Source organism: Anolis sagrei, chromosome 3 (genome assembly GCF_037176765.1).
Source record: "Anolis sagrei isolate rAnoSag1 chromosome 3, rAnoSag1.mat, whole genome shotgun sequence".
Lineage (NCBI taxonomy): Eukaryota > Metazoa > Chordata > Lepidosauria > Squamata > Dactyloidae > Anolis > Anolis sagrei.
Window position 1 is genome coordinate 209,473,137 of NC_090023.1, and position 12,229 is coordinate 209,485,365.

The 12,229-nt window shown below is 37.0% G+C and overlaps 1 protein-coding gene across 2 annotated transcripts in view; it reads right to left on the reverse strand.

The window, feature by feature from the left end:
* Window positions 1–12,229, reverse strand: part of RBM20 (RNA binding motif protein 20) — a 123,501-nt gene that overhangs the window by 6,985 nt on the left and 104,287 nt on the right. For both annotated transcript variants that reach the window (XM_060768391.2, XM_067465845.1), the window contains exons 9-11: window positions 11,226–11,919; window positions 10,109–10,201; window positions 2,852–3,488 (exon numbers count right to left, since the gene is read on the reverse strand). In XM_060768391.2, coding sequence (XP_060624374.2) covers window positions 2,852–3,488; window positions 10,109–10,201; window positions 11,226–11,919 — 1,424 coding nt within the window. The remainder of the gene's footprint in view (window positions 1–2,851; window positions 3,489–10,108; window positions 10,202–11,225; window positions 11,920–12,229) is intronic.

Genomic DNA, 12,229 nt, shown 5'->3' on the forward strand with positions numbered 1-12,229 from the left:
TTTTAAAACAAAGAGACCGGGTATAATTCTCGAGGGGCCCTTCCAGATAGACCCAAATCACGAAAATAACCGCAATTTAAAATCCTGATTCCTTTCATGATTTAGGCCACACATAGGGCCCAAAATCTCTGGCTTTCCCTGGGAAGAGGGGAGTTGTTATATGCCCCTGGGTCAACCTGAGGTCAACCTGGGAGGGCATCTAGCTAGCCCCCAGGTCCCTCTGGTAAGTTTATAGGGAAAATGGGTGGCTGGGAGGGGAGCCCAAAGAACTGGGATGGCAATGGGGATTTGGTCCTTAGGATCGCAGAATGTGGTCCCAAGAGTCAATCCACACACACCCAACACCTCAACAGATCCAGACCTTACAGTAAGATCCAGATATGTTTTTTTAATCCGGAGTAAAGTGAAAAATCCCAGTTTACTCCAAATTAATCTGGATTAACCTGACATATTGTTTTGACACCTCAGGTTAATCCACAACCCATCACAAGTTTTGGGACTGTGTGAAAGGGCCCTAAGAATATTAAAGTCATTTTTGGTCATGACTATCTCAAGAAAAATATCTCTGAAATATTCAGAGGTGTATTGGAGAAAAGGGGATCCAACCAGTTATTGAAGGTGCATCATCAATAGATGGCACCCTAGACCGTGACAAAACAGAATTAGAATAGGTCAACCTCATGAAACTCACAGATCTAAAGAAGCATATACAAATGTACCAGTAAGCAATATTAAAATTTATGTTATAACAAAATCACTATCTGTAATCCTGTTTGGTAGTTATGAGACTATAAACAGGATTAAGGATTCTCATTTACAGTGTGTTACTGACTGAAAGTGACCACAAAATCCTGTTTTAGTCAGGGATCACCCCAACTGAAGGGCTTCTAAGGTGCTACAAATAAGAGTTCTAGGAAATCGTTTCTACAGCTCTCTCCTAGTTGTAGGAAACACTGAAAGAAGCAATTATAACTGGACCTCACAAATCCTCTCCTGCTGCCAGTTCTTTGTGACCCCAAGACTGAAAGAGAATTTTGAATTTAATTTCCCAACATTTATTTATTTATTTATTTACGACATTTATATGCCGCCCTTCTCACCCCAAGGGGGACTCAGAGCGACTTATAAATAATATGTACCATAAATACAATATATTTTATTATTAGCATAGCACAATATTAGTATTATATATTACTATATTGTAATATACCATTATATTGTAATATTATTAGTAATATTACATGTAATTTAAAATATATAATTATAATATCATATTATTATGGGTATTATATTGTATTGCATTATAATATTATAAATATTATATGTATATACAATATATTATATTATATTATATTATATTATTATCACAGTGTGGGAGACAACACCTGCTCTTAGAAATCTTTTGACTAATGACAGTAAAAATTGTCATACCTTAGCAGAAAAGTAAATAGAAGGTTTACTTTAAAGTTGTCTTTTTTATTTAAAATGGAAAACTATTTAGCAGAAACAGAGGAAGTTCAAACTGTATTATATGGCAATATACACGCAGTTTAAGGACCTCAACACACTGATGAGCCCCACCCCCCACCCCGTCCCATTTCACCAGTGAAATGGAAGGTGTGAGTGGCTGTGCACCCTCCCTCCTTCCCCTATCACATGGGGGGGGGGGGGAAGTGGCAGAATCACTGCAAAGCACGTTGGCACTCCGTGTCCCCCATCAGACAGGGGAAAGCATGGCAAGGTTTGTTGGTGCATTGGCACTTCCCCCATTAGAGAGGGGGAAAGCATAGAAACAGTATGTAGCTCCATTGGAGCTAACAAAAACACGGGAGACTCACTGTGGTGGCAAGGAAGCTTCTTGCAACACATCCTCACTACTTCACCCACTGATGGACCAGGGCCTTGGGCTGCGCCACTGATGGGGTGCACCTGGAGCTGTGGCCAAAGGGGAACCTCAGCGTGGTAAGGGGCAAAAACCCTTCTATGTGATGAGGAGGTAAATGAAAACCCTCCCCTGAAGATATTAAAACCCAGATAGGCTTTGTATAGGGAGATATGCTGGTTTTTTATGGTTATGTTCTCATAACCAGCTCTTTGAATTTTGCTCTGAAACCAACTGGTAGCCAGGGTGCTTACCCATATTTTAAGGATAGATAAGTTTGTGTACTTGAAGCTCTATAAAAAGGATGTAGTACAATCTGATCCTCACTCAATGCATAAGGGAATTTTTTTTTTAATTTATTTATTTGGAGTGCTTCTACACCACCCTTCTCAACCGCCTAGGGGGGACTCAGGGTGGCTTACAAAAGGCACAATTCAATGCCCAACAATTCACAAAATACAATATAAAATTTACAATTTAACATCAACAGTTAAATATGCTGATAGTCAGCCAAAAGCAACAGTTTGTCTCCAAAATATTAGAGATATATTATATATTTGTATAGATAAAAATGGAACAGCACAAATGCACAAAAATAATTAGCAATTCCAAAAGCATTTTCATGGGAAAGTTATTTTTAATCAACCAGACATAAACTATTTCCTATTAACAATTTGACATTTGAGCTAGTTGCTCCAAAGATTCAACACAACTTCTAAAAAACCCCAGAGATGATCCTGATTAACAGGATACTCATTACATCCATATGTAATTTTCTTGAAGAATAAGAACCCAAGAGTTGAATTTTGACATTACTTTTGGGATTTTTCATAAAAACTTACAATGCTTTTGGCAATATTTATTCTGATGATAAAAAAAAATTAAATTCACACTGGTGAATACTGCATAGATGAAAGATCTTAAATACTTATTTAATTACAAGAGAAAGGTAAAAAATGTACTAGTTACCCTGAGTCCTTTGAAGCGCCTGATTTCCATAGCTGGTTTCTTCCTGGGTATTTTTTGCCAGCATCTCCATAGCTTTTCTACTCTCACTTTCCAATGATTGCATTGCTTTAAAATCATCTATCGAAGTGGCATTCTGCTGGAAGAGCTCTTCTTTTGGAGGACCAGGAGAAACACACTGCTCCTCCAGCTTCAAATGGTTATCAGTGCTTTCATTTATTTTTCTTTCTTTATCACAGCAATCGGGATCCCTTGCAGGACTGCCTTCATGCGATTCATGTGGCTGCAGCTCAGTGTCCAGATTTAGATGTGCTGCTTTAATAGTTGTATTATCATTTTCAGAGACACTGATATTCCCTATTGTCCCCTCTTCTGACACTAAGGCTGGTTCCATTTCTTTAGATTTGTCTTCGCTTTTCTTTATTAGGCTTTGCTCATTCTTCACCTCCGCTCTGGTAGCTAAAGCACTCATTACAGGACATTCTTGGTCTTTCTGACCTACTGTTACTATTTCTTCAAGTTCAGTTATATCAGGTTCCATGATAAGGTCATCTTCTCCCACCTCATCTACAGTTACCAGCTCTTCCATATTAGCGGGATACCAGGTCTCAGCTTCCATCTCACTTCCACTCTCCCAGTCCTTTAACAAAGATTTAAACTTCATGATAAACATGTCAAAGAATTGACAATATCACAGTTTTGTTTCCCAAGTGACAAGTTATAGCTTTTCGTTATGAGAACATGCGATGACAGGACTCAGGTTTACATACTTTCCTGCCCCACAGCCTCATTGATCCACAAGAAAAGGAAGACTGGAAACTACTATTTTCAATTTTGAAGAGGAATGGTGGTGAATTTACTTACTTAATTCCCACCCTTTAACCTGCACTCTGAAATCGTAACTTTCCTAAATCCTGCAGTTGTTATCTTGGGAAGAGGCAGGAAATACAAAAAAGTGTTTTTCTAGTAGCTTTTCATAGCTGCAGTTAATGAACTCTTATACTGAAATCTCCTTTTTATAGACAATCGGACTAATGTGATTATTTATCTGAAAAAATGTGCAAAAGATGTTTCAGGGGAAATGCAGAGAAAATATAAACACCAACGAAAAAGTGCTCACAAAACCATATATTCTAAAGAATGAAAATGCATACAAAATGTGTGCTTTTGGGGATATACACATAAAATATATAAAGCATCTCTAGCAGTCTTTGTAGAAACATAATTTATCCATTAAAAATGAGAATAAAACAATAAAAAACTACCAAACAGAGCAAAAAACCCCAACCCAAAACAGAACAGAACAGACAGAACCCAACAGATTTGCAGATCCTTACTTTTGCATAAACAGAAGCTTCATCTAAATTTGGTTTACTCTGATTTACTAAATAGGATTGTGTCAGACCATAGTTAGAATCTCTCTGGGTCCATTCCGTCAGTCCCAAAACACAAATGATACCTCTGGTAAAAACGGATTAATTTGGAACAAACCAAGGTCACCCACAAAAGTCCTGGTTTTGGTGGGTGGGTGGGTGTAGACAGAAACTTGTGCCAAAACGGGTTATTTTAACTCGCTTAAGCACGGGTTTAAGAGCTGTGTGGAAGTACCCTCTATCTCTCTCTTTTTCCATATTGAACTGAGCAATCTTAAAACATAAACCTTTCACATAGTTTCTTTTGGTTTAATCCCAGTAAAAAACAAGAGGACCCATACTCTTAACAATTGTGTGATGGTAATTTTATGGTAAACAGTATATTAATTCATGCATGGATTTATATAATAGAAAATTTGAGCATGATACAATGTAAAAGCAATTAAACTGCAAATAAAAACATTTGCAACAAAATAAACATTTGCAATAAAAATTGAAGCAGTATATAACTAAGTGTAAGTGCCTAATGTTGAAAATCAAGCAAGCCTTTCTAGTGAACATATGTCACACTTGAGGCAAGGCGAGGCCTGTTTTGTCTGATAGTCACCTGTTACATTCAGAAAATGGCCTTAGAGAATTGTTTTATTAAAGTCTGGTAGGCATGTCTATGGCAGGTAAGACTTTGGGTGCCCTGTTTCCTAACTGTCATGACTTTAAGAAGTAAAATAGCCCTTTGAATTAGACCTAGAAACAGAAAACCAACATAATGAATTTATCATTCCTGCTTCAAATTTGCAACGTTATAGTTTTATTCTGACATTTAGTCTCACATTTAATGAATTGCAGTAACTAGGACATTAAGTAGTGGATCAAAATAAATTGCTTATTATAAAAAATAATTTAAAATGATATGGAAGTATCCATTACAGTAGTTTTGATATCTCGGTCCAGTTATTAAGCATGTGCTGAATCATCAGCCCAACAATTAAGGTTTTAAAAGGATATTAGATAACTGCTAATCTAATCAGCTGTTTGTTGGTATAATATGCCTTTAGCTGGTCTATGGCCTTTAATCACATCGGTCTGTAGTCTCTCAGCAAACAGAAACATAACTAGTGACAATCTAGTTCAAAAACTGTATCACCAACCCTCTCTGCAATTGTGCTATTGTGCTCCTGTTCTTTGGTTTTCCTGTGCTCTTCTGCTCCTCCCCTTTCCTGTCTTATCCACTACCATCTCATTTCTCTGTAGGCTTTGCACCTCCCAAAAAGATTTTTTAAAGAGTCAGAGAAACAGATTTGGGCCCTTTTATCTTTTCTCTCTCTATTCAAATTACCCTTTCGATTAGACAAATTGTGAAGGGAGCAGAAGAAAATAATGTTATGTGACAAGGACTAGATATAGATGCTATAGTCCTGTAGTAATTGTGATTTACCAGCCTCCAGTGATAAATTCCTTAAAGAACCATCATAGGATCTAAAAAAATATATCACTTTTACTTCTTACAACAACAGCATGAGGGCCATGTTTTCAACTTACTGTCCTTTTTTGTGTGTGTCAGAATAATAGTCTTTATTTATAGGCCACCCTATCTTCCCAGGGGGATTCAAGGTGGCTTCCAGGCAAAAAACCAAATATTCAATGCCTTGATGATAAACACATACATCAAAAACAGTGCAAGATAACACCATTATACACTCATAAATTACTAAAGAAGAAAATAAAATTAATACTTAAATAAGCATAATTATCTAAACAAACACATAAACTCTCTAGGCAGCTTTGGAGAAGACCCTGTGCATCTGAGGCAGACCACCTTCACTGTGACATAATGGGAGCCATTGCTGTCACCCATTTACACATGTATACATCATCTTCTCATATCAGTTGAACTTACCAATAGATAGTTGGGACATATCGATTTCCATCCACATTTAAAACACAAATGTTAGCATTAACTTTATGGAATGCAATACAAATGTAATATAAATATAAATCAATTTTTAGTATGAAAATCACTAATGTTCTGGATGTTAAAAAATCAAATGGGGATTTTTAAAACTAAGGGATGAAATCATGAGAAACTGCAAGTCGCTTCTAGTGTGAGAGAATTGGCCATCTGCAAGGATGTTGCCCAGGGTACGCCCAGATGTTTTACCATCCTGTGGGAGGCTTCTCTCTTGTCCCCCCAAGGGAAGTTGGAGCTGACAGACGGGAGCTCATCCCGTCTCGCGGTTTCGAGCCACCGGCCTTCAAATCAGCAGTTCAGCTGGCGCAAAGGTTTAACCCATTGTGCCACCGCGGCCCATTGTGTTGACCCTTTCTCACTGCACTAATTCTCACAGAGCTTTACACTGATCACAAACAAACTATGGTCTTTCAGTCCTTTTTTTCAGTAGTTATTCCTAACACAGACCAGCAAAATGCTAGGAATAATTTGTTGTTTATTCGTTCAGTCGCTTCCGACTCTTCGTGACCTCATGGACCAGCCCATGCTTCCTGTCGACCGTCACACCCCCCCCCCCCCAGCTCCTTCATGGATACCATCTATCCATCTTGCCCTTGGTCAGCCCCTATTCCTTTTTCCTTCCTTTTTCCCAAGAATCATTGTCTTCTCTAAGCTTTCCTGTCTTCTCATGATGTGGCCAAAGTACTTCATCTTTGCCTCTAATATCCTTCCCTCCAGTGAGCAGTCGGGCTTTATTTCCTGAAGTATGGACTGGTTGGATCTTCTTGCGGTCCAAGGCATCTCAGAATTTTCCTCCAACAACACAGTTCAAAAGCATCTATCTTCCGATTAATTAATATCCTTCCAGATATTAATTCAGAAAATAATGATACCAAGGCAGAGGAACATCTTCGGGTTCTGCTGAAATGGCCATGCATGGTACATTTAAAGTCTTATATGTATAAAACCTAAGATATTATTCTGCTGCTGTATTGCTGTTCGACAACTTAATTTTACTGTTATCAACTATTACCTTGTTATCTGGCAAAAAAACTAAGGCCGTAAGTTGAAATATTACCATCTAATAAAAGTTTAACATGTTTGTTTCACTGCTGTTTAGTCAATTCCTTTAGTGTCTTAGAAAGGCACTGAGGGCAGATACCTTTGGGAGATCAGTTTCTTGCTGCCACAGATACTGATAGCTTTCACATCTGATGATCAGCTCATGACCCTAAAGATATGATGCTGGAAAGCATCCAAGGACATTGGTCTATGTCTCTTCAGAGCTCCGCTGAAGGACTAGCTTTTCAGTTATTTAATTAATCAAGAACATTTAAATATTAGTTTATATATTCTCCATATTTATATTATTTTAAAAAATGTTGACAACAAGTACCTTTGCTTCTATTAAAAAATGTCAAAACCACGTCTTTGGATATAGTTTACAAATTTGTTAGTTTTTTCAAGGATATCCAATTTTTTATTGTCCGTGCCAAGTATTCAACACAATCTATATATGTAGACAGCAGCTAAAAAAAGACTTAGAGGATGTGCCCAAAGAAGCAAAGGTCATGATGGGATAATTTAGAATCTCCCGAAGATAACCTTTTAAAGCAGTGTAATATTTCACTGACAAATACATTAATTGTTATTTGCTTCCAGGTCCAATTCAAGTTGTTTTTAACCTTGGGAACCTAAACATTCTAATCCCTAAATGCCCCATCGCTAGGGATTTCAAATTACATTCTGTAAATGGTCTATGTGTTCCATTTTAATGGTGTGCAGTAAGGACAAAGGGTTCTTGCCCCTTAACTTATTTTTTCCAACAATCAAGATGTAAAATATTTATATCGATGCCAAATCATTAAGTAGACGATAGTTTAAAATCCGTCATTTTCATAATGTCAGTTTTTTTCTCTCTAAAATATTTGATTTAAAGGATCCTTTGGCATGACTTAAGGTCCATTATTTTCACGATATGGTGCCCATTTTGAAAATGTTGTCAAAGATAATGCATGAAAAATGAGGTATGTATTTTGATTTGTAGGGGAAAAACCTATTTGATTAAGGAAAGCTGCATGTTTTTTTCTATTACTTTCAAGATGATTATGTTGGCAAGAAAGACCATGAGCAATTTTCAATTCATTCTTGAGAAAGAGAAGTTTGATAGCTTCACAATACAATAAAACATAACAATAGAGTTTGAACTTAAGAAAAGTCTAACCATGAAAAATAGCACAATTTTCTAGATAACAAAGAATTGTCTTCTGAAATTCAAAAGAAGGTCTCCCGAGAGCTTTATTTCACAGGAAGGACACCAAGTGGGAATCTGTGGGTAGGTGGTGGATAAGGAATATAATCTTTAAAAATGTTTTAATGTGAGGAAGATAAAGCAAAACAAGAATTGATTTGATTATCCACCCAAAATATAGTCTCTTAAAAGGACTGCACAATGAACCCATAGTCAAAGAATCTCAAGGGAAACATTAAGATATGTGGAACAGAAGCAGGAGCAGGTTGGACTCTTTGCTTCTACAGATGACTTTTCATCTCACATCGTAAATACTTGAAGGAGAGGAATCGTAGGAGGCAGGAATGGTGTTAATTACTTTCTCTTCAATTTCTCCATTTAACAGTTGTTACCATTTAATTTCCAGACATAAAAACAGAAGCAAGCTGGATCCAACAGTAGGCAGACCTCAATAAAAACAGTGAGATCAACGAAGGAACAGGTGCCATACACTGTTATAGGTTTTACAATATCAATCTCTTGCTCTAGAAGAGGACCATTACTATGATTTCTACCTGGAGAGCCTGTGTTTTGCATTACAACTCAACAAAAAGTGTCAGGGAACAGCATGTATTCAGTATCACCTCAAATCTTACATGCAGGCTTTTACTAGTGCTGGGGCTTTTCTGAAAGTCACAGGGCCTTACTAGTCCCTCTTCTTAAGACAGATCTGGAGGGAAATGCAATGACATCACAGAAGCCTTGACAGCTATGTGTAAAGTATTCCATTACTTTTTATCCTTTTATCTTGGAGGAAAAGTAGAAGTCACAATGCCTATAGGAAGAATGAATAAACTGACATCTGGAACAGCAAATCTGCTATGTTCCAGTCTTCCCAAATCCCTTTCCTAGTAAGAGAAGAAAGAGCAAAGGAAAGGAAAAAATCCTATGAGAAAATTTTAAAATATTCTGGCTACACTCTCAAACAACAATAAACAATTCTTCTTGAAAGTAAGGTCTACCTCAGTAATAAACAAAACTTCCTTGCTGTGTCTCCAATAGTTCCCATAAAATTCAGATCACATTCCATAGCGGATTTATTGACAATGGAGCCACCTGCTGCCACTGACAGGAGGAGGCTTAATTCTTTCCTGCCAGCTCTCCTTCATTGTGATCAAGAACAGGCTGTGTCTTTCTAAACAACTATATACCCATGTATAAGTTGAGGGCAAGTTTTGGGGCCAAAATTATAGATTTTGGTATGACCTGTGGATAAGTTGAGGGCCATTCTGCAGAGAGAAGAAAGCATCAATGTCACTTCAGAGGCCAGCTGCCTCTGGCTACCAGCACGATTTCCCCGCTCAGGCATTCAAAAAGGTTGTCCCAGGATAAGACTACGATTCTGCCTTTCACCAACTTATTCAATGAAGGCTGTTCCTTTTTTATATATAAGAATTAATATAGCCTACTCACATGGACCCATGGATAAGTTGGCCCAGGTTTTTTGGGTTGAGATTTTGACTGAAATTTCTAGACTTATACTTGAGTATATAGAGTACTTTTGATGTTACTTCAGTCTTCATATTTAAAATTGTCATATGATGTTATTTGACTGTAAATCCCTTTAGAGTGCCTGATATAGTAGTGTCCTGGGTTACTTTCAAACAAATTCTACACCGGAGATAATTCCATTAGTGTGTACAACTTACTTTTTCTTTTCTTGAGTTTTCTACAGAATCTTCTGTTTCTTTCATCTTCTTATTTATAGGACTGTTCTCCATATGGATATCTTTATTTTCGACCTAAGACAGAGATTGTCTATGGGTGAAGACAGATGTAGTATAAAAAGTGAACTCACATTATATTCCTTAGTTATGGTGTGAGCCCTATTACTCCCATGTTCACGATCTGATTTGATAAATACCCATCACAGTAAAATCAAATGTTCAGCTGTGTGAGTCACTCTTTCTTTGTGTTTAAGGAAAGCTGAATGTTTTTTTCTATTATTTTCAAGATGAGCATTACATATACTGTACATTTATCAATTCATTTGTTATTAACAAGAAATTAATATAATTTGGACAGTATCCTTTAAAGAAACCTTGCTCTGTGGACTGAGGGGGAAAAGAAACCCTCCCTATAACATGACAGAACACCACTCAACCTGCAATACAGAGAACTAGCTTTATGTGGAAGCCTGGACCATCGGTTTTATCAATTTTCAACTTAGAAATTCAGAACTAGTAACAAATCAAACTTAGTGTTCTGTTTTTATGGCCTAATAAGCAAATAACACTTGCTTTCAATTTTATCAAGAAATTAGAAACTCCTGAATATTTTAGAAAGGCTGGCCAGAATTCAAAGAGCTACAAAATCTATTTTCTGAGTACAAGCCAAATACAGACAAACTAAAGGGTAGTATTTTGAAAATGAGTGGAGTTTCTGTCTCAGATGGAGGGCAAAATGAAGACAAAAATGAATGTCCTTTCTGTGAGCCAAAGCACCTCTTTGAATACCAAATAGAAGGACAAAAGTTATAATTTTGAAGATAGGAAATGCAAACAAGCAATGTCTGTTATTAAATGACACTGTACAAATGTTAATTCCTAAACTATACAAATTGGTAGGAATCACTGGCTGGAAATGACAGTGCATTATCTTCTTTATTCTGTGGGACAGACTCTGATATTGGGCAAGAGTCTTTTTCTGTACTCTTTAATTTACTCTGCAAAATTGCAGAAATTTATTCTTAAATACAAAACAGGCAAATTAAAATACGTTTCATAACATATTCATTGTCAGCAGTAACTTAAAATTGCCCATTACCTCATTCTCACTTCCTTGCTTCACACTGAGTTCTTCAGCTACACAAGATATTTCTTCTTTTGAGATCTTATTAGTATCTTTGCCCCTTTCTTTATCACTTTGCTTTTGCTTGATGTTGTCAAACATCTTGTTAGACTTTTGGTCTGCTGCTTCTTCCTTAGCTAAGTCTTCAGAGTGAGACTGTTTGTGCTCTCTTAATTTTGCCTCTTCTTTTTTTTTATACTTTGACCCCGTATCGAGTGCCTGTTTTTGATATTTATCTGTTTTTTGCCTAGATGGCTTTCTGTAGTAGTCTTCTTCTCTGCTCTTATGTCCAGGCAAATTATGAGCTCCCTTTGCAGTAGGTGAACTCCCTCTAAAATATTTTTCTCTGTGTCCTCTGGTTCCTTCAAGACGCTCTTCTGAGTCAAGTTTGTCCAGATGACGTAAATAATGTTGCTTTCTATCATGAACCCATGAGTCAGTCCTATCTCTTTTATCTTCCCCATTCTCTCTGCGGGGCACCATTTCTCTTTCCTCAACCCTTCGAGAAAAAGGAGGTTGATCCCATGTATCTCTTCCATTCCCCCATTCTGTCCTGTTTGTGCTCAGTGGACTGTGGGGAGAACTACAGGAAGTAAAGCTTGGAGTATGTGATCTTGGAGAAAGTGAATGGCTTATGGGGCTGCGTGACCGAGGCCTTTCTGGTCCATACCTACAGTAGCAAGGAAAAGTTGGGTTTTATTTATAAACATTTTAAATTAATCACATTTTATGTCTCTATCAGTCTGTAAAGGAATACGATAGTTTCTATATTTTTCCATTGGTCTCCAGATGTACCTTGAGAAACTAAATTGTACCAATATAGTACTAATATGTAACACAGTTGCTGTACTTCAAAATTATTATTAATTGCACCATGTAACAGAATTTGAACAATTTTCTGTTCCTGGTTTGAAAATGTTATTTCCTGTTTAAATGTGAGGTACTTACTTTGAAAGTAGTTGTTACGCTCCAGAAACTTC